Source organism: Pinus tabuliformis, chromosome 2_1 (assembly GCF_031772625.1).
Source record: "Pinus tabuliformis cultivar Carrire ecotype Pingquan chromosome 2_1, CPIR1, whole genome shotgun sequence".
Taxonomy (NCBI): domain Eukaryota; kingdom Viridiplantae; phylum Streptophyta; class Pinopsida; order Pinales; family Pinaceae; genus Pinus; species Pinus tabuliformis.
Window position 1 is genome coordinate 643,017,794 of NC_142299.1, and position 24,037 is coordinate 643,041,830.

The 24,037-nt window shown below is 40.0% G+C and overlaps 1 protein-coding gene across 2 annotated transcripts in view; it reads right to left on the bottom strand.

Moving 5' to 3' along the window:
- LOC149202209 (uncharacterized) overlaps positions 1–24,037 on the bottom strand; it is a 511,066-nt gene that overhangs the window by 468,326 nt on the left and 18,703 nt on the right. For both annotated transcript variants that reach the window (XM_089403126.1, XM_089403125.1), the window contains exon 2: positions 1,873–2,131. In XM_089403126.1, the coding sequence (XP_089259252.1) occupies positions 1,873–2,131 (259 nt within the window). The remainder of the gene's footprint in view (positions 1–1,872; positions 2,132–24,037) is intronic.

Genomic DNA, 24,037 nt, shown 5'->3' on the forward strand with positions numbered 1-24,037 from the left:
TTACCTCAATTGGGCAACTCGCTTTACCTTTCGAAAGTCCTTCTCCGAAACTAGAACACAAATTGTTGCTCCTGAAGCCCGCACTAGCTGACTAGCAAAACTGCTACGGTCTACTGCAACTGGAAAACTTGGATCTCCTCCTGAAAACTAGATCTCAAAACCCTCTGAGAAATTCTGTAAATTCCTCTTCAGTGTGCTTCTCTTCTTGTGCCGACACAAATCTGCAGTTAAAACCCTTGCTACAAAACTTGTGTGCCCATATTTGCTCAACGAATCAACTGATCTGTTCACTAGAACCCTCTATCCGGCAAATCCACTGCCTATTGGAATTTTGCTTTGGGCAAATCGAACTTTTCCTACCCTCTGCCTCTAGAAATTGATTTCTTCCCAGCAATTCGCACTACCTAGCTGGTATGCGCAAATATGGAGAAATTGTGCTCAGATCTCCCTCTGAAATTGCACAATCCTGCTCCTCTTGCTTTTGAGCCTCTAATTTGATCTTCAATGCTTTGATACCATGTGAAAATTCCTTGATTGCAATTACTAGAAATTTATCTACTAATTGTTTAGCAATTTATTTGCTATTATGGCAAATATTGATAAACTCACTATTGCAGTCTTCACCAAAAATAAAACACGTTGCAGAAAATAAACTTGAAGTTGAGAAAATATGCACACATAATAAAAATTGACAAAATAATTTTTGGACTAATAGTCCCCAGAAAAACCCCGAAGGGAAAACCGGTGCAGCAGATGAGAGTTTATATTATTATTATGCAACAGCAAAAATTTTAGTACAATATCTGGATCCCCAACTAGAAATCCTCCAGCATATAATTTAGAGAAAATTTCTCCCTCTGCAAAAATAACTTAGCCTAGCCTACTCACACTACCTCCTGGTTGCTCACACTGTTGGCCTGCACAAGTCTGAACGACTCCTGAATCAGCCTCAAACTAGGTCATCTAGCCTCCTCCTACCTTTAGAAAAATTCGCATTGCCTTCCAAATGATCTTTCCAGCCTCCAGCAACTGATACAAACACTTCTCAGCAATTCACTCAACTAGACTGGCTAACTTGCACAACCTGGACGGCTTTCTCTGTAATAAATTTTGGCTTCCCTTTTCCTGCCTTTCCAACACTGGAAATCTATTGGGAAACTCCTCCGGAATTCTCTCTGTTGCTCCCTCTCTCTGACGCTATCCCTCTAGCTCGAGCTCTTCTTCCTTGTTAAATCACCGAAACTGGATAGCTGGACCTGTCAGGGAAATACGCTCCCCTCTTGTGTCTCTCTACATCTCATTGACTTGTTAGAGCTTCAACGACCATGATTAGATCCTCATCAACGACTAAGATCATCTCAGACTTGATTCATGTGAGTCCCTAGAGCATCTTGACCATCCTTAATTAATTTTCATTAATTAATCAATTTTCCTGAGTTAGACTTCGGCATCTTTTAAGTATTAATCAATTAATTTAAGTAAGGTGTTCGGGTTCCACAAGCTTATCTCACAAAACCTTTCTAGATTTTGGGGATCTCGTGTTCTTTAGCCTCTGAGACACAAATCGAGACTAGAACACCTGTCCGATGCTACCAAAATCTAACACAAGTTGCCCTTGGGTTCTCACATTGTGGTTTGGACTTCAACAAATTGAGTGAGAGTTTGAGCAGTAACACTCACCAAGAGATCTATAGTATTTTAATCGTTATTCTTGAAATTATTTCAAGCAATACACACTAAATTCTGAATTAAAAAAAATGCATTGTATCCTTCAGCCATAGACTTCTAGCGTTGACTCTGTAACAAAACAGTACTGGCAGGGCAGGATGATATCAATAATAGAACTACACTTGCAAGGGCATAAAAGAGTACCTGCTGAAACTATCATCTGAACACGAGTCTGTGGCACTTTATCAACACAGCGGTAATGGGGTCCACCAAACTCCAACAGCCTTTCTGAAATAGATTCCAACATTAACCCCTGGCTGACAGAGACCTGTCTCAGATTTTGCACCTCGGCCCTTGAAATAATTCCAGCATTTATATGGGGAAGAAGTCCAGTTTCTTTAAGGACTGACTTTGCCATTTCAGCCACATATGAAATTGTTGAAGTATGTCCAAGTGAACCTAACTGAAAAAGTAACATATAAGTAAAATTTAATTTCAGTTCTTCCATACAGACATACAATTACTGAAACTCATTTCAACTGCAAGACCAGAAAAAACACTAAAAGAAATGCGTTGAATAAACAGCCAACAAATATACGACTAATCTTGATTTCCTGAGCTATAAATCGCATAAATTACAACCACCTGGTTTAAAGTAATTGTAAACTACTCTGGATGCAACTACAACAATAAGCCAAGATTTGTGCATTTCTAAAGTCACATCAACATCCACAAGACCTGTGTAATACAGAACATGGACTGGCAAAAGATCTAGTTACAGTTCCAATATGTCAGGAAAAATTCAAAAATCCAATACAATTAGAATCACACCTGAGCAATAATGTAGAAAGCTCAGCCGGGAAAAAGCATAGAAATTCCCCACAATTTCTTCATAAAAATCATTTCCACAAGATATATAAGGCCAATTCAACATACGATAACTCGAGGCAAGTTTACAAAGAGCGATTGCTGTGCCAAAGTTTTACCTCATTTTCTGTGTGTGGCTCTCATGGCAAGTACTTGATCGTTCCCAAAAAGACTTCATGCAGTTGACCAACCCACTATCATTGAACTGTCAGGCAATTCCAGAAGACTATTTCTTCAATCTTTGTTAAGATATTCGTGATTCTCTTTGGAAGGATTTGAAACGGTCTTACAGTGAGCCATTTATTGGTCACTGAACCAAAGAACTTCATGACAGGATCCAGCCAAGTTGAGTAATGGCAGTCCATCTTAACAGAAAGTGGAATGTTCAAGATCACAATCAAGGTCAGTCCAAACTAAAAATAATCATGGCTCATTCTACTTGCATGTCCTGCTCTACTTTTAAGACTCAAGTACTTGGATTGCTTGTTCTTAACAAAAGTTTAGCAGTAAACGATGGACTGCATCTCAATAGGCTAATGGAGTGATATGTGATTTGTCACAAGCCAAAAACAGTTAAGCATGTCTTCTGAATTATGAAGTTGCCAAAATATTTTGAACTTGGGTGGTTGTTACTTTGTTAGTGGTCTTAAGCTCTGATTCAAGCATCACCAGGCATCAGGCAACCTTGATCAGCGTACATCTCCATGGGTGCATGTGCCACAACTCTGTATTCAAGGAATTTAGCCTACCGCCAATATATGGCATTTTAATGTATGAGCTCAAGTAATTGGCTGGGGACCTTTGATGCTTTGTTAGTGACCTTGAGATCCAATCCTGGCAACACCAAATGTTGGCCAACCTTAGTTAGCTAACATCTCCATGGGTGTGTGTATGTCCAAACTCCATATTCGAGGAATACCCTCTTGTTAGCGTGTGATTTTAGTCATGTGTTGCTAGAATTGGTTGGGGGCCTTTGATACTTTGTTAGTGGTCTCAAGCTCAAACCCTAACATCATTGGGCACCGGCCAAACTTGGTCATATTACATCTCCAAGGGTTTGATTGTTATAAATCCATATTCAAAGGACTTAGTGTCTTGCCAATAGGTGAAATTCCAATGTCATGCACTGGTGAAACTAGTTGCAATCCTTTATTACTACGTTAGTGGTCTCGAGCTCCAATCCCAACATTGTTGGGGTCCAATGATCTTGGTGATCTTTAATCTCCGTGGATATATGTGCCATAGTTCCATATTCAAGCGACTCACCCTATTACTAGCACATGACTTTTTAGAGTCATGTATTGCTGAAATTGACTAGCAGCCTTTATTACTTTGTCAGTAATTCTGAGCTCCAATCCAATCCTCTTCGGGAATTAGTCAACCTCGGTCAACGTACATCTCTAAGGGTGCATGGGTCACGACCTTGTATTCAAGGGACATATGCTAACATTGACACCTGACTTTAGTACAGGTGGAACTGGTTGGGTGGACTTTCTTAGTGGTTTCAACATCCAATCTTAGGATTGCCAAGCATTAGCCGACCTTGGCCAATGTAGAACTCCTTGGATGCACGTGTCATAATGACATATTCAAGGGACTTAGCTTGCCAACAAATGTGACTTTTTAGAGTCAAGCAATGGTGAAATTGGTGAGGGTTTTTATGATTTGTTAATGGTCTCGATTCTCGAGTTCCAATAACATCATCAAAGGGTAATAGACCTTGGTTAGCTTACATCTTCATGGGTGTGTTTCACAGCTCCATATTCAAGGGACTTACCCTACCACAAATACGTGACTTTTCATAATCATGCATTTGTTGAATTAGTCGGGGAACTCGGTTACTTTGATAGTGGCCTTGAGCTCTAATCCTATAATCATCAGGCATCCTCGGACCTTGACCAACAAACATCTTCGTGAATGTATGTCTCGAAATTTTGTATTCAAGGGACTTAGCAAAATTTGTTTGGGGCCTTTGTTACTTTGTTAATTATATCAAGCTCCAATCCAGCATCCTTGGGCACCAACCAATCTTTGGTCAACATAAATCTTCATGGGTGCGTGTGTCATATCCTTGTATTCAACAAACTCAACCTATAGCCAGCACATCACTTTTTTAAATACCCCATATATCAACAAAGAAATATTTACATAAGAATAAGAAAAAGCAAACAGGCATGTTCAATGATCACATCCTCTTCCACAATCCTACGGATGCAAAATAAAATTAACATAAGTTATAGAATCTAATTCTTTGGCATCTTTAATTAGCAGAAAGCCTTTAGCTAACAATTGCATACATATCTTTTCCCTACAATTAAAACAAAAAGCCTGAAGTGAACTGAACTCATTAGTAAAACCAAATTTGCACATAAGCTTCACTTCGAGAGAGTGAACAATGCAGTGACTTTGAGGGAGTTCTAAATTTCTATGAACTTCAAGAATACAAGATCTCTAAAATCACCAAAGATTGCGACTCTCCAATGCACCTTTCCCTAAAATAAAGCTATGTGTTGGTCTTACATGTGCTGCTAGTAATCCATAGCAAATGGACAATCCCAAAATATGTGCTTCATTGTCTCTTAGTTACAACAAACTAGATAAAGTCCATCTATCAGCCCAATTTTAGCACGGTGAACCTTGGGTGACAATCCCTAATAGATAGCAAGCCATGCAAACACACATACAACATATAAGACAAGCACATGGACCAAATGCTCTAATGTCTATGCACCCAAATATTATCAAGATCAAAAGAAGTCCATCTAGAATTAAGAATAGGTGTCATGACATGCATCTAGTAAAGCAAGGAGTAAAGTTTCCAAGAATCATACCATTAAATATGTTCTCTGAATACACAGCCCCAATCTCTCCAAAAATGAACCCACATATCAATGATCAATTTGAACAACTCCTCGAGGAAAAGTAACCCACTATTGTCCTTCGGGGAACACAACACTTTATAAAGAGATGCATTGTCAAAATTTGTTGGCAACTAAGTTGCACAAAACGCCGAAACGTCTAGAAGTTTCTGAAACGGGGACGGTTGAAACGTGACCCCCAGAAAATGGAAACACGACCGAAACGTCATATATATATATATATATATATATATATATACACATTATTTTGCAAGAAAAGAAAGAATGAGACATATAAATGACATTTTAGAAGGAAATCCAAATTTATATTAACTCCAATAGATGATTACATGATGCAAATATCCAAAATTAGCCTTTATAGATGAAGCTTTACATCCAAGACTCCAAAATCAGCCTTTATATGTGAGGCTATATGTGCTAAAACTGAAATAAAACATGAACTAAAGACAATTATGGCTACATTAACATAAAATTACTAATAAAACTCCTCATCATCAATGGCAAAGATAGAACAATATGTTTGATCAACAGAAGAGGCAACTCTACTAGTGTTAGCTTTTGTAGCATCAAATGTGTTCTAGCCATGAAATTTGGTGGAGAGACTAGAATACATGAGATCTCCAAAACCCAGAAATCGTTTCTGGAAATTCCACACAGAAATAACTTAATTAGATTATTGACCAGTGTTTAAATATTTCCTGAGTCTAAACTTAGGGAATATGGTTAATTAACCAGTGTTAATTAAGTCAAGGCGAGAATCATCTAGAAACTCACACAGATCGATCCAGAGATGATCCTAGCCATCAATTATGTTTTAATCTTGGTCGTTGGTGCTCCAACAGAGGATTATAAGAGGAGGTTGATGTGGTGATGGAGAATACACTTGAGCAGTTTGATTTCTTGGCAAATTGATTTCTAGAGTAGCAGCAGTCAGTTGTCGGAGAGAGCTAGAGATCGAAGCAGTGTGTGAGGGGCAGAGACAATGAGGTTGGAGGAAGTATTCTAAATCCAGCGAGTGCATTTGCAGAGAGGCAGAAGAGCCACAGAGAAGCTGATGCAGGGGCTGCGCAGTAGCTTCTAGAGGCAAGTTCGATTTGCTGAGAGGGAAAGACGTCTTCAGTTCCAAAGGCCAGGAAGGAGTCCCAAAGTGTCGGAGAAGCATTTTTCTAGCCAGCGAAGGGTAGAATGGCTTCATCAGAGACCAGTCAGAGGCTTGACATCAAGCAGAGTGGCGCAGAGGCTGACGCAAAGGGTCAGAAGGGTGAGTTTTTGAAGACAAGTCATGTCAGGGTTTGCCTGTGGGGTGAGGAAATTCCTCACAAGATTTTTGCCAATATTTTTTTCTGTAGGATTGCCATATATTGGCATCTAGTTGTACTTAGAATTTCTCACTGTTGCATAATAATAAAACCCTCAGTTGCTGCACTGGTTTTCCCGCATTGGTTTTTTCCGACGACTTTTGTCCAAAAATTATTATGTTAATTTTATGTGTGAGTGCTAGAGTTTCTCAGCTTCCAACATTTTATTTTTCCGCAGTATTTTATTTGTGAAGGTTGCAGTGTGATTTATTCAATATTTGCCATAGCAAACAACAAATAAATTGTTAAACAAAATAAATAATTAGGAGAATAATTTCTAGTTGTTGCAATAGGATTCTAGTTTGGAATTTTCACATGGTATCGAAGCAAAGTTGATCATCCGGGAGTACAAAGGCGAAAGAAGGAATTTCGCTGGGAGCGGCATAGAGGCGAAAGAAGAATTTCTGTGAGAGCAGCAAGTCGAAATTCCCAGGAGCAACGCAATCCTTTGCCAGGCAGGCCGAGTTATTTGAGGAAATTCGATTTTTTTTTGGCAAAAAGGCAGAAAATTTTGATTTTCCAAATTGAGTGATTCTAGAGGCAGAGGGAGCAGCTTAGATTTTTCATTAAGTTTATTTATGGTTGGACGCAGAGGTTTTTGCAACAATTTGCTAGAGCAAAAACAACGTCGGGTGGAAGAGAGAAAAGCACACAAAAAAGAGGGAAAATTTTCCTCAAGGAACTTCGAATCTCGGAAGTTTGAATTTCCAGTTGCAAATTAGCAGGAGTAGCTAGCAGAGCCCAACATTCCAGAAGGGGGTGCGAATAACAGAGCATCAATCGAGCACAGGGAAAGAGGGAGTTTTTGACATTTTCAAATATGACCACTGCAGGCCTTAGAGATCACGATAGGTTGGATGGAGCTTCCAACTATGTCATCTAGAAGGCTAGGATGTCCTTCCTTCTAGATGAATATGGCCTGAAAGCCTACAATGATAATGTAGTGGCAGTTCCCCAGGATGCAAATCAGCAGAAATAATACAAGAAGGAGATGGCGCCGATGATCCTGGATGGAGTCAGGGATCATATAGTCTCACATATAAATAACAAAGATATTGTCAAACAAATGTGGGATGCTCTCTCCACGTTATGCAAGGAAATTTCGAGCAATGGAAGATGTTTCTTGAGGAGAATTTGAGATGCATCCAGATGCAAAAGGGGGAAGGCATAGATCCCTTCCTTACCAGGATTCAGGAGGTCCGCGACCAGCTGTCAACCATTGGGGCAGCGCCTCAACCCACGAAGCTAGTGCGATTGGCACTCAATAGCGTCTCAAAAGATTGGCAGGTCTTTTTCCAAAGCATATTGGGCGGAGATAAGCTACCAAACTGGGATAGAATGTGGGTCGATTTGCAGCAGCAAGAGTTAAGACGAGCTCTGTTAAAGAGCTCCATCAGTGGCAATAGCAACAGCAGATAGAAGGTGGTGAAGGAGGAGGAGTATGTTGCCCTCACATCAAAGGGTTCCATTCAGGGACAGGGGAGATGTTTCATGAGGAGAAGTTGAGATGCATCCGGATGCAAAAAGGGGACGGCATAGATCCCTTCCTTACCAGGATTCAGGAGGTCTGAGACCAGCTTTCAGTTGTTGGGGCAGCACCTCAACCCACGGAGCTAGTGCGATTGGCACTCAATAGTGTCTCAGATTATTGGTAAGTCTTTGTCCAAAGCATATTGGGCAGAGATAGGATACCATACTGGGATAGAATGTGGGCCGATTTGCAGCAGTAGGAGTTGAGACAAGCTCTATTAAAGAGCTCCATCAGTGGCAGCAGCAACAATGGATAGAAGGTGGTGAAGGAGGAGGAGAATGTGGCCCTCACATCAAAGGGTTCCATTCAGGGATAGGGGGAGCAGAGAAAGAAGGAGGACTTGTCAAAGGTCAAGTGCTTCAGGTGTGGTGAGCTCGGTTACTACTGTACACAATGTCCTCTCAGGAAGAAGGACAAGGAGGAGAAGCAAGACCAGCAGGCAACTTCAGCAGAGATTGATAGGCTTTCCTCTAGGCTGGAGGAAGATTTCGCTATGTTTGTCGATATACCTCCAAGAGTGAGGTGGGTTGACTTGGTGTTGTAGCACCAGAGTGCTACAGGTGGGCAAGATCCTTGAGGAGTCCACCTCATGGATCATTACCTGACAAAGGGGGCCCACAATATTCAATAGCAGGATGGATCAATGGCAGTTGATGCAGTCAATACCAGAGTGACAATTGCAGACTAGTAGCAGTCAGGTCCTAGGGAGCGCAGTGCAGAGTTGGCAGCAATGCGGTTGGCACAGTGCAGAGTCAGTAGCAGCGTAGATCCTTCAGTGATAGTGCAGAGGCTAGTATCAGTCAGAGACTCAGGAGACAGATGCATCATACTGAACACAGTGGGTTCAATATTTTGGATGCTTTTCAGTTGCAGCAACAATAGATGAGAGGGAGTTGTAGTGCAGATGCATTCTTGGCAGCAATATAGTAGTGTCAACAGCAGCACCGATGCAGCATCAGAGTTGCGCAGTAGTTGGTGGGCAGCAGCGGCCAGACATCAACAGCGTAACAGAGATGATACAGAGACGAAGTGTTGCGGCAGGGTGTGCAGCATTATAACACATTCCTCTCTAAGAGGGAGTGTTAGTTTTTGTAGAATCTGATGTGTTCTAGCCACGAAATTCGGTGGAGAAGCTAGAATACATGAGATTTCCAAAACCCAAAAATCGTTTCTGGAAATTCCGCCTAGAAATAGCTTAATTAGATTATTGACCAGTTTTTAAATATTTCCTAAGTCTAAACTTAGGGAATATGACTAATTAATCAATATTAATTAAGTCAAGGTGAGAATCATCTAGAAACTCACACGAATCGATCCAGAGATTATCCTAGCCATCGATTATGTTTTAATCTTGGTTGTTGGTGCTCCAACAAAGGATTATAAGAGGATGCGATGTGGTGAAGGAGAATACACTTGAGCAGTTCGATTTCTTGGCAGATCGATTTCTCGAGTAGCAACAGTTAGTTGCCGGAGAGAGATAGAGGTCGAAGCAGTGTGTGAGGGGCAAAGATAGTGAGGCTGGAGGAAGTATTCCAGATCCAAAGAGTGCATTTGCAGAGAGGCAAAAAAGCGATAGAGAAATTGACGTAGGGGCTACACAGTAGCTTCTAAAAGCAAGCTCAATTTGCTGAGAGGGAAAGACGTCTTCAATTCTAGAGGTCAAGAAGGAGTCCCAAACTGTTGGAGAAGCATTTTTCCAGCCAGTAGAGGGCATAATGACTTCATCAGAGACCAGTTAGAGGCTTGACGTCAAGCAGACATCGCAGAGGCTGACGTAGAGAGTCAGAGGGCCGAATTTCTGAAGGCAAGTTGTGTCGGGATTTTCCTGTGGGGTGAGAAAATTCCTTACTAGATTTTTGCTAGTACTTTTCTTTGTAGGATTGCCAGATATCGACATCTAGTTGTACTCAGAATTTCTCACTGCTACATAATAATAAAACCCTCAGTTGTTGCACCAGTTTTCCCGCATTGTGTTTTTCCCGGGACTTTTGTCCAAAAATAATTGTGTTAATTTTATGTGTGTGCTAGCATTTCTTAGCTTCCAGCGTTTTATTTTTCCGCAGTATTTTATTTGTGAAGGTTGCGGTGTGATTTATTCAATATTTGTCGTAGAAAACAACAGATAAATTGTTCAATAAAGTTAACAATTAGGAGAATAATTTCCAGTTGCTGCAATAGGATTATAGTTTGGAATTTTCACAACGGGTACTTCCAGTTGCAGTTGCATCTCCATTGGCACAAATAGCAAGATCATAAAGAAAGAGCTCTAAATCTGGACATTTTACATCCACATCCCAATCTTCATGAGGTCGACTTGTATATTCTTCACCCCTACGAGACACGAGGCGTAGGTTTGAATGCACATATACAAGGTCCCTTGCCTTCTACGATCCCAACTTGTTGCGCTTCACACCATGAATGAAACTGTAGGTGCTCCAATTTCGTTCTGCTAATGAAGAGATTGCCACTTTTGATCAAATACGAGTGGCAAGACTTTGCAAATGAACACTACTTGCCCCATGACAAGTCCACCACTTAACTGGGTCCATGGTCCTCCTCTCATCCAAAGTTGATATGTCTACAAAATCCTCTAATCCAGCAGCAAAACAAGCAAATTCTTGCCGTACATCAGTTTGTAAATGTTGATTTGGGGTAGCATCGGATGTGCTCTAGCCACGAAAATTGGTGGAGAGACTAAGGCACATGAGATCTCCAATACCTAAAAAGGGTTTGGGCAGATTCTAAACAGTTTGGGAAATATTAAAATAATTAATATTTTTTAATGGAGTCCCTATGTCTAAACTTAGGGAAAATAAAATATTAATGTGAAGTAATATAAAACTGTGTTAGAATGGTCCAAAAGTCATGGATCAAGCCAGATCTAATCTTAGTCGTTGATTGGGGACTTAATTTCCGTCATTGATTTGTCAACGAGAAAAGTATAAGAGGAGGCCTAAGGGTCACTTGGAGAACACACCAAGTTGATCAAGATTTCGACTTTCTGGGGCAGGGTTTGCTGAGAAAGTTGAGAGAGTGATCAGAGTTGCAGCTGAGGGGCAGTGAATACAGAAGAAAAGAGGCAAAGATAGTGCCGGGAGGATCAGGGCAGCAACCGGAACTACCGGAACAACCGAGAAAGCTGATGCAGAGGGCAGAAGTCGGAACTGTCGGGAACAGCCGAAACTATCAAGAACTGCCGGAACTGTCGGGAAAGCTAACGCAGAGGGCAGAAGCTGGAACTGCTAGGAACTGTCGGGAAAGCTGACGCAGAGGGCAGAAGAGGCTGACGCTGGGGTTTTTCGTGGGGAAAATTGGAGCTGAGAAGCTGCTGGAGTGTTTATCCGGGGTTTCAGCCGGAGCATCTGTCTCGGAATGAGAGGTACTACTGCCGAGATTATTCTCTGTTGGGTGAGCCAGTTTTGGCACCCAGATTGTATTCAGAAATTGCATAATAATAAAACCCTCAGATAGCTGCACCGGTTTCCCCGCATTGGGTTTTTCCTGGGACATTGGTCCAAAAACAATGATGTCACTTGTGTGCTTGTTTTGTTTCCTTCAATTGATGATCTGTAATGTGTTGGGCATGTACTTGTATTTATTTCCAGTATTTACATGGTAAATAACTTGTTAATGAACAGAACAAGTAGGTAGGAATAAATCAGAAAGTATATGAAGGGTTTCTAACGGGTTAGACTTAGAAATTCCAACAGTAAAGAAGCTAGAAACATCCTCTTAAAGGCTTTCTTCACTCCATTGGCCACCTCCTTGTCCTTATGTGGAGCCTTCCTCTTCCCATTGCTTTCAGTAATGAATTCTTCATCATAACATTTAGGATTCAAAGCATGTGCCAAAGTGTGCAATGGAGTGTTGAGGCTATTCCACCAGGTAACAATAATGGACCTCACTCCTCTTGTGCAATAATTTCCGCAGTTTTTTCAACCATGGTATCCATGCCATCATAAACCTCTCCTAGGAAAGGTTTCTCTATGTCTGCATCTCGAAGAAGATCAAATGCAGGTGATGTGAACTTGAGCAAGAAATCAATCTTGCTCCACCAATCTTCATCAACCAACACCCTCCTCACCATACTTCCCTTCTCTGGATCTGCCTGTCTCCACTCAGCCCAAGTTGGGCCCACCACCATACTCATTAATGCATTTTTAACGTCAACAAGGCGACGCAACATGATGAAGTTTGAGGCATACCTTGTCTCAGCAAATTTCAACAACTCCAATTTGGAGTATTCTCAATATATTGTTTGAGATAGGTGGTGGTTGGTGATGAATTTTATAATATCCCTAGCCTGCCCTGTGGCCTCCTTAATCCATTATGTTTTTTCCTCAATCTCTTCTAAAATCATATTCAAATTGTGGACAATGCAAGGAGTCCAAAATATGTGATTGTATCTACTCTCAACAATCAATAATCAAGCCTGCAGCTATGCAAACATGTGCATTATCTGTGATAACTTGCACCACATTTTCAGGCCCTACTAGTTCAATATTAGAAATTAAAATATGAACAATGAACTTACTATCCTTTATCTCACCCAAACAATCTTTTGCTTTGATGAACATGGCTCCTTTTGGTGATGACGCAATGACATTAATCAAAGGCCTGCGTCTTGTGTCGGTCCAACCATCTGAGATAATGGAAAACCCTGTACTACCCCATAAGTTACGAATTGGTTTCAGGACCTCAACAAGAAGTTGCCTCTCTTTCTTCAGTGAAATTGTTCTGACTTTTTCATAGTTTGGGCCCTTGTAACCTTGAGGGGCTTTGTTAATCGCTCTCACCAAACCCTGCCAATATGGGGATTGAACCACATTAAAGGGGATGCCACAAGAAAAGATGGCCCTTGCCACTCTTGAGTCAGCTTATTGTCTCCCTTGACTATCAAGCATTTTCAACAATATGTTGTCGTGAATTGGAGTTGATGGCTTTGATAACTCTGCTTCTACTTCTAGTGCCCTCCTCTTTCTTACTTCCTGAAGAATCCTTGGCTCAATGCTATCAGACATACGAGGATTGGTAGTGCCCACGCCGATTTTGCTTCTTTGATCCTTCAACCGTTGAGTATCATCACTCTCTTTCTTGAATTTAGACCTCGCCTTTGCATTTTTGGTATGTGCACACACATCAATACCCTTTATCTCTTCATGCAAAATGTGAGCCTTCACTCTTGTGTAAGAGCCCTTGAAGGTCTTTTCATTTTTGCATAAATTGCACTTCCATTCCCATGTACCACCGGAACCCATCTGCTTCACTTTGGTAACATACTTCCATAGAGGATAATATTCTTGTTGCTTGGTTGCTTGAGTGGATTTAGGGGCACTTGAAACACAACTTTGAGAAGCCATGAATGTTGCAAAATTACAATAATACAAAATGAAAAACTCACCCAATTTAGGGGCACTTGAAACACAACTTTGAGAAGCCATGAATGCTGCAAAATTAGGAAATGAAAAACTCACCCAATTTAGGGGCACTTGAAACACAACTTTGAGAAGCCATGAATGCTGCAAAATTAGGAAATGAAAAACTCACCCAACTAGTTGTTGCCCACACTCTTCCTCTTGTTGCCCACACCCTTCCTCTTGTTGCCCATGCTCCAAAACACAAATAAACTCCTTGTTGCTGCTATAGGAAGCTCTTCTTGCAAAACAATGTGTGAGAAATGAGTGAATGAAGTGCCTTTTTAAAGAAAAGAAGAGGCTCATAGGGTTTCTAGAGAATTCTATTTTTTTCATCTTCTAGAGAATTCTATTTGTAAATTTTTTTATTAAATTTAGCTAACAACCACATAAAAATTGGTTTATTAGTGTGTTTGGGTGTTAGATGGGGCCCACGCCCTTTTTTCACCCCTTGAACTGGCCGAAAAAGGCCAAAAAAAAATATTTTTTGCTTTTCAACTGCTGAAACTCGGGTCTGTAGCGGCCGAATGGGGCCGAAACATCTTCAGTCGTACTAAACAGTGTTTTGAAATCGTGAAACGTCGTACAATACTGTCGGCAACGTTTCAACCCCGTTTCAAGGTCGTTTCAGGTCATCCTTGGTACCGGTACGCCACCATTTTTGGTGTTTCCTACAACATAGGTTGGCAACCTATGTTGCTTTATTAGTGGTCTTAAGATCCAATTCCATAGTCACCTGGACTCCGGGAGTTGGTCATAATAGTCAACGTACATCTCCATGGGTGCATGTGCCACAACTTTATATCCAAGGGTAGCCTATTACAAAAGCATGACTAGAGTCATGCATTGGTGATATTGTTTAGGAACCTTTGTGACTTTGTTAATGATCTCATGCTCCAATTATGCCATCAATGGGGCGTCAACCTAAATTATGCATCATCTCCATGCTTTTGTGTCTCACAACTCTACATTCAAGGAGCTTACCTTATCATCGATGAGTGACTTTTTAGAGTCGTACATTAGTGAAATTGTTTCAGAACCTCTACCACATTGTTAATTATCTTGAGCCCTAATACTAGCATTGGTGGGCATCGAGGTACCTTGGTCAACTTACATGTCCTTGGGTGAGTCGGACACAACTATGTATTCAAGAGACTTAGCCTATCCCCAACATGTGACATTTTAGACTAATGATTAGTTGGGAGCTTTTGTTACTTTCTAGGTCTCAAATTTCAATCCCAACATCATTAAGGGTTGATTGACCTTAGTCAACTCACATCTCCATATCCATGGCACTTACTTTGTGGCAAGCACATGAAATTTTAGAGTCGTGCATTGGAAGAAATGGTTGTAAGCCCTTGTTAGTTTCTTAGTGGTCATGAGCTCCTGGCATCATTAGGTGTTGACCAACCTTGCTCAACATACATCTCCATGTGTACGTGGATGTTACAACTCTATATTCAAGAAACTTACCCTAATTCTTATTACCCACCAAAATGGGTAACCCCCTTTGGAGAAAACTTTTCTCCTATCATGGACAATCAATCAACCAGCAACCCTACACATTAGCTTGATGATAATGATATGCCAGCTCCTCCACCATCTGCACTAGCCACTACACCTCTCACCATCCAACATTCCTCTTGGATGAAGGTGGATTACCACTCAACACGTACTTTAATCATTTGCAATCGGGTGCTTTTACTTAATGTTTTGGGCACTTCATATAGATAAAGGGGGGATTTGGATGATTGACCGATCTTGGTTGTAAATATATTCTCTCAACTTATCAGGGAGGTTAAGTTTTAGCCCTAGTCCAATGGGACCTCCTTCAAGGCCTTACGGTTATAGGAGAGGCACTACTTGGAAGACCTAGATTGAAATAGCGTGTTCATTCTCCCTTCACCATACTTCACACTTTCCATGTCACATTATAAGCCCTTGATACCATCTCCATTCTTCAAGTTCAACTTGTCATTGGTTCATTGGGATTTGACACTCTCTTATCCACATCCTTCAGTAGGGCAGAAAAAACATAGCCCCAGAGGTTGATGTAGCTAAAAGAAAGGAAAAGCATAATATGGCCACAATGAAAGAAAAAGAAAATCAAAATGCAAAATATGGCTAGGACATTAGTTAGCGTGTGGGAAAAATCCTAGCTTGAGCTCTACCCTCCTTATTAGCCATCACCCAATTCCTAAGCACTTGATGCTCCACCTCATTAAAAGGAACCTTTGCATGTCCCAACCTTGATGAGCGATGAACTGCCTCATCTTAAAGGTTAAATTAAATGTATATTAAAGGTTAAATTAAATGTATATCAAAAAGAGCAAGCTTTAATCCTTGAGCTATGCACCAAAATACAAAGCATTATCAAAAAGAAGTAAAAGGCACACCAAAAGGGTGGAAAAATTAGGCCAAGTAGGGTAACTCACGCATCCACAATTGCTTCCTCCATTACATCTATACACCCGAGATGTGGACTCCCATTAGTTGGACTCCTGACCATGGCACTTGGCTATGAAATCTTTCCCTCCATTGCCACATACTTACACCAACACCCATTGATTGAAGGGTAATGCCACCTCCCCTTGGGGGCTGGAAGCAACTAATGGGGTTAATTACTTAGCCACCCATACAAAGGTAGGGAAGACCTTTACAAGAATTAGTCTAGTAAGATATTTGAAGGTGATCTTATTTTGAAGTATTAGTATGCCCTGAACACTAAGTATGGTCCACTTAGATGCATTTATGATCTTGGTTTCTAATGAATGGTTCCTTACACTTGAGTTTGAGTTGATTTTTCCAGGTGGTCCAAAGCAACATAGGCCATGAGGGCACCCCATTCCACATGGCACCCATGTCATACACCACTTTCTAGAGAGCATGATGACTTAGTAAATGCAACATTGCCCACCTTTGGCAGAGCGTTGGGCCTTTTGATGACTTGAGCAGTTGAGATACATCTCAAAGCACCCCCAAAAGCCAAAATGTTGGGCTTCTCTTGCCTAGCATGGAGGATTCTTGATGACGTACCAATGGATCCAGCGTGGCCTTGACATTACTTGATGGGCATGCCATGATCAAGGGCCCAAATGAGGACGATCATCATTTGGATGATTGAGGAGGGCTTGTTGCACCTGATGGAGCCATAATGCTGGAGAGAGGAGGCAACACGTTGCCCACTTGAAACGCATGGAGATGACGTGTGGCACCCATAGTTGGATTTAGACCCTTGGAGCTGCTTTGATGCATGATTTGGGGATTTTCATCAAATGGAGGATGATCATGATGCTCGGAGACATTTTCAGCCTTGACTTTGCCTTGATAGAGCATTTGGAGCCCAAAAAGTGCATGACATCATCACATTTTTAGCCCTATAGCTCACACATGTGGGCTTATTTTGGCAAATTATGTTGTAAAGCTAGTGGGTTGGTTTGTACCCTAATTTTCTTTTTATCCGCTCAAAAATCAAAATTGTGTGGGGGATTTTAGTTAGAAATTAGAAGAGGTAGACCTCATATAAATAAAAAGTCACCTCACTCATTCATTCATCATCACTTGTAGAGAACTCAACCTCTCTTAGAGATTTCAGCCTAGCTTTTTGTACTTTGCTACTTTCTGAAGATGTGATTTTTTGTGGATATTTGGCCAATAGAAACTAGTGCTTGTTGTGGAGACATCACTTTGGGATAAAGAAAGCTTGTTTCTTGGATATATTGTGAGTACCTTTTTATTGAATATCTTTTATAATTATTGCATGTAATGTTGCTAGGTTTTTCTATGTTCCATGTCTAAATGCTTATGTTTATATGAAATACTTGGTTAATTTTTGCATGCTTTAATTGTTATCTTTGAGCTTCCCTAGAGAACCTTCTAGAGAGCTTTTCTCTAGTAAATTTATCCTCGCATAAAGTGATAGCTAGGGTTAGCAAGTGAAAACCTAGGGTTTTCCCCCTTACTCCCTTCAAGGATTTGATATTTCCATGGTTAAATTCCCCTAAGACTCCATCACCCAAGTCTAGAAGGAATTGCATCCATATTGATGGTCAAAATCATAAAACTTTACCTTCTTACCTCTCTCCTAGAATTTTGACACTTCAAGACAAGTCCTTAAGGTTTGGGTTTGAGGCCAAATTCAAGTAGGGCATGAGTGTTGAGCTGACTTGAGACCGTTCTACCTTGTTGAGCCTTAAAACATCAAAATCTAGAATTTTGCATGGTTGAAAGTCCTTCCCTAGGGCTAACATCATCAACCCTAAGCAATTTCAGGGCTAGAAAATCCCTAATTCTGCACTAAGGCTTCAACTTAGAGTCACTTGTAGATTTGTGGCTCCTGTTGTTGATTGTATCCTAAGTTAGCAAGATTCGGATCCGGATACGGATATGGATTTGGATTCGGATATGGATCTGCCAATGTTTTGAAAACCCAAGATCTAGATACGCTAAGGAAACGACAAGTAAAAATAATATAAATATATTTTTTATATTTAAAAAAAATTATAAATATTATAATATATAGTTTATATATATTTGTAAAATGTAAAACTTATATAAATTAATGAATATATATATATAATGTAATACTTATATAAAGCAATTAATATATTACATTGACAAACTTAAAATTAATATATTATTTATAAGTGTTAGATAATAAGTATTCATACAGATCAAAATAGTTTATAATTAATGTAAAACATAATATCAACTATTATAAAAATTATAAACATAAATTAAATTAAAGGGGCACAAACTATTTAGATTTGTTTATAAAGTGAATTGGATTCAAGAATTTAATATAAACCATCCGACTAAACGCTTGGGAGCTAAATAATAAGTTTATGTCAGACCTAGCCGAATACTAAATAATCGTGCGATTTAATAAATAATCGTGTGATTCAACAATGGGTTTTTCAATAATGTTTCAAATGCCTTGACACACATTTACTAATAGGTCTACACATGTTGGTAGTCTGACCGGCACAACTTCCTTTTCCTTTTCAGACTCCTCGATCAAGCCGCATTTTTGCAAGTCTCGCTTACTAGGAGCAGTCCATTCATTGAAAGTGGGTATTTAACCTCAAATGTTTCGACACACATTTATTAACAAGTCTACACATGTTGTTACCCAACTGGTCTGACCGACACACCTTCCTTTGCAAACTCTTCGATCAAGTCATGGTAGAACACATTTGATTTTGTAGGTGTTGCTTACTACGAAGTATCCACTCTATGAGCAGGTTGACCCTCCCCCCTTGGTCAACACTGATACTGAACTCTTCACGGTACAAGAGGTAGAGATGGGTACCAAGAAGTTGGGTGTTGAAAAAGCAAAAGACTTAGTTGAACTCCAAGCAAAATATCTAAAGTGGGGCTCAAAGATTCTTGCACCTCACATTACAAAAATCTTCAACAACATCATACAACAAGGGCTCCCCACAAATTGGACAACTAGTCTGGCAATACCTCTTTTCAAGAGTGGTGACGTCAATAGTCCCTCCAATTATAGGACCATCATGATAAACCCTTTGTTTGCAAAGCTATTTGGAAGCATGCTAGAAAACAAAATTAGCAAGTGGGCAGAAGAAAGAGATAAGCGTGCTAAAGGGAAAGCAGGTTTTAGACCTAAACATTCAACAGTTGATCATTGTATAACTTTAAGGCACATCATTGAAAATGTTTGGGAGAAAAAGGAAGAAGTCTTTTGTTGCTTTGTTGATTTCAGAAAAGCGTTTGACTCGGTTCCTAGGGATAAGCTTTGGCATAGAATGGAGGAACTTGGGGTTCCTAAACATTTGAGAGCAGTTGTGCATAGGCTGTATGAAGAGGTAAAAGTCAAAATTAGAACTTCAGTAGGCATTTCTGAAAGTTTTAGAAGCGATATCGGGGTCAAGCAAGGTTGCCCACTGTCTCCTACCCTTTTTGGTTTATATATCGACAAGCTTGAGGAGTGGTTAAATTCGCAAGGGGGTGATGGTATCTATTTGGGAAAGTTTGTTATAAGATTTCTTTTGTATGCAGATGACCTTATTATGATTGCTAAATCGGCTCTTGGTTTGCAAGAGCACTTACTATCCCTTGAACATTTTTGTAGAAGTGTGGGGATGAAAGTCAATATCAGCAAAACGAAAGTAGTGGTCTTCTCTAAGAAAAGAAAACATAACCAGCATAAGTTCTACTTTGAAGGCAACATTCTGGAAGAAGTTGCGGATTACAAATACATGAGGTATAAACTTCAACAAAAACCTAAGATGGAATGGTTGTAGAAAGAAAATAACTTTGGGGGGTTGGAAAGCATTTTATGCTTTTCAAAATAGGTGTAGAGAGGCAGACTTATGGGACTGGAAAACCACTCAAACTCTTTTTGGGCTTCTAGTGATTCCGGTGATTCTCTATGGTTGTGAACTATGGGCCAGCGGTACATCCAACATGCAGTGGAGACAAATTGAGAAAATTCAAAAGCGTTTGATTACAAACAAATTGAAGATCAAAATTGCAGTTCCTTATGATATCTTGTTAAGTGAAACAGGGACTGCTCCTATTGAAGCAATTTCTATGGTGCGAGTCATAAGGTATTTAAGAAAAATGGAGCAAATGGAAGAGGGTAGATGGCCTAAGGTTGTCTTTAATGATAGATTGTGCAAGAGCAAAAAAACTTAGATGCAGCAAAATAACAAATGGTTTAGTAAATGGAGTATTTGTTTGAACACGTGTCCCATAAACAGCAAAGAGATAAAAGGTTTTGTTATGCAAAAGTTCCACAAGTGTACTTGGAATAAGGAACTAGGAAGAAAGAAAAATTACTATATTGAAGTGTTTAATCCTACTCATAGTCATCAACCAAAAGCATACATAGAGGCCAATATCTCTTGGAGAGCCAAAATTTTCATTGCTCAGTTAAAGACTAATTCTCATCAACTCCGTTGTGAAACAGGGCGCTGGAAAAGGCCAAAGGAAGTGTGGGAGGAAAGAATATGCATTTTTTGTTCTTCTGGAAAAGAGGAAACAGAAAACATTTCATTTTAGAATGTGAGGCTTTCAAAGACAACAGGGAAAGTTATGCAGATATGCTGGTAGCTAGCTCTTGGGATAATCTATTTAGCGAGGGATTTGTCGAGAAGCTGGGAGCATTTATTTTGAAGCTTCACAGAAAAAGGGTTGAATACATCAAGCAGATGAAGAAGCAATCTGTCCCATAGGCTATCTTTAGCCTCGTGGACGTTAAAATAATTTCTTTCTTTATTTCTAAAGTGAATTGAGAAGATCCCGGCGGATCCGGATCCGAATCCATATCTAATCCGCAAATCCAACTAGCCAAACCCACGGGTCTAGTAACATAGATTATACCATTACCACAAACCTTTTCTCTCTTGTATGCCTAGTTGGGCTAATATTGAAGCATACACCGAAAACCCTAGGCTACAAGTCCATATTTGTTGCTTACTTCATAGGTACACATAATTGAGCCTTGTTCTTAGCCTGAGTACCTTGGGTAAGCTTATGTTATTGAAGTGTCACCTTTGAACCCTAGACCTAGAGTATCCTTTAGGTGACCTAAATTGGGAAGCCTCCAGTGTGATGAAATTCCAATAAAGAGAAACAGGTGGATTGCTAAGATGACAATGGCATCCACCTCATTGTACTGTCTTAGTCTGTATTTTTCCTTGTGAGGCATCTCACGAGACCTGCTAGATTGTGAGGCATCTCACAAGACATGAATGTTTAGAGTCATGCACTGACAAAATTCATTGAAGCCTAGTACCCCTCTTTTTAGCAAGGGTGACGATGGTAAAATTTTGCATTTCCACCTTTATGAGTGTTGAATTTTCTACAAGAATGAAGAGTAGAAACTGATTTCATGATCTAATAATTACTTCCTAATGATTTCCAATCAATTCATCTTATGTCACTTATATCATTGAGAAATTATACATAAAATCTCAACAATAATACAATGAAAATAGTAGCATTCTAAAGAGACAACCATGCACAACAGAGACAACAAATTTACTCTAGGAAAACCCAACCTTAGGAAAAACCCAACAAATTTTCTTTTAAGTTGAAATTGTTCTTCAACAATTCCAAAAATACTTTAGAAATTTATGCAAAAATCCAAGTCCAAGATACCAGTCGAACCTGGTCAAATACCAGCGAGTCAATGTTGCAAAAATCACGATTTTTTCGTTGGGTTGATTTAGTCACCCAATTAAATCGACATTTTTTTTCAATTTGAAAAAATCACAATTTAATCACGATTTTTCAAACAAAAAAATCGCGATCCGATCAGTAAAAATCGTCGTTCTCAGAAACGAGTTTTTGAAAGGGAAATTGACCTTTTTTTGTTTCATTTTGCAATTAGAGGGCAACGGTGAGAGCAAAGGAGGAGAGCTAATCTACAAGGGCAAGAGAGGAGAAAACCAAAGGAATTTAGGATCCCAAGAAAAAAAATTGAATTTGGACCAAGTTTCTTCAGCAGGGCATGGATTTCAAGTATGGGCATCAAATTTGGCCCTATTTATTTTGTTTTCTCCTTGTTTTTCCTTATAGGTTTGAGTCACCGATATATTTCCCATGATTTTTGCTTGGGTTTGTGTAATGTTCCTAAACAAGAAATTAAGTGATAAACAAAGCAAGCAAACAGTCCAACAATCAGGAAAACTAAATACACATCAAGCAACCATGAAAACACTGGAAATAGAGAACGGATGAGCCATTTTATTAATTCTTCAGGGGTAAATACAATGATAAAATAGAATGGTTCACCTGGGCTTGTCTCTAAAGACAAGCCTGACAAAACCCAGGTGAACAAATGTTGATCTGATGGCTGCCCAACTGTTGCACCAAAACTAATATGCGTTGCCCAAAAAACTGCACTATTAGTTGGAATCGAAGGGCTGGAATCACTGCTTCCCGTGCTCATAAAATTAAAAGATTTTAGCTTCCATCTCCTTAGCCAAAACCCACCAAAACCTAGGAATGGTTTGGTCTGTTTCAGACTTCTGAAATTCGACCCCCAAGCAGCCCAACCTCAGTTGCAACTGCAAAACTCGGCCTACTGGAATGAAGCTGTAAAACCTCCCAGAAACTGCCCCAAATCACTGAGATGAACCGTCCTATGAATCTCCTTCCTTCCTAGTAGTGATTCCGGGTTGTAGCTCTTCCCCTCAAGACCCACGTGTTGCCTGGACTGGCTCTCTGTGTTGTCCTCCAAGACTAGAATTCGAACTACCTGTTTGCTTCCCTCTCTTGCTCCAAAACTCCTCCTGAGTGCTGACCCAATGATGTCCTTCGAATTCCCTGATTTCTCTGTCTAATCGCTGGCCTAATGAAGCTCTTTCCTCTATTGCATATTCTCTACTGTTGGCCCAGAAATACACACTTCCTAGTCCTAGCTGAATGGATGTGTTGTAGATACTTCTTGGAGCTCCTCAAGATACTATGGCACTGCCTTCCTAGGGTGGCACTCGTAGTCCCCGAAGGTAAGGTTGAATCTTCCGCTTGAGAGATTCGTGGTTGAACAGCTAGTTGACTCGCCTAAGCAACTCGAGCAAACAGTGAATGAATGACCAAGTGAGAGGCTCCTCCTCCTTATGACTTTGTGGGCCTTCCTTTGCCTCATGTGGCCCCCTCCAACAGCTATATGAATTCCCTCCAGGCAATCCAACTTGCCTAGTACGGATTCCCCCGTGGGTGGCCCCCACATGCCACTAGCAAACTAATATGGCAGTGTTTTTTCCTTGGCAAAATTGTGCAAAATTGTGTAGAGACAAAGCCTATTACAAATCCTTTTAGGAAGGGATATGACAGTTTGAGTGTGGTTTTGTTTTGCCATTTTTGTTGCATTTAGTGGAGAGTTTTTTTGGTCAAAAATTCAAAAATCTTGGTTGTTAGTTTTATTTGTTTAAATTCTTCTTGGGCCCTAGTTTTTTTCCATGGTTTTTGCTTGGGTTTGAGTGTGTGTTTTTTTTTGCCATTATTGTTGCATTGAGTGGAGAGAGGTTTTTGTCAAAAATTCAAAATGTTGTATGTTAATTTCATTTGTTTAACTTGAAATTCTTCGTGTGCCCTAGGTTCAAACTTCAATCTTACATTAAGACTCAAGAGTTCAACATAGTTACAAGCATGCCAAGAATATTGGACCCTATGTGATAATTTGGTGAACCCAATGGGGGGTTTGACAGATCAAATTTGACTTGCAAGTTATGTGGGCATCATATGACAAGGGGAGTATACCGATTGAAATTCCACCTTGCACAAATACAAATCATAGATCATCCGTAGAGCCCTCAAATCATTGGAAGATATAGAGACAACCAA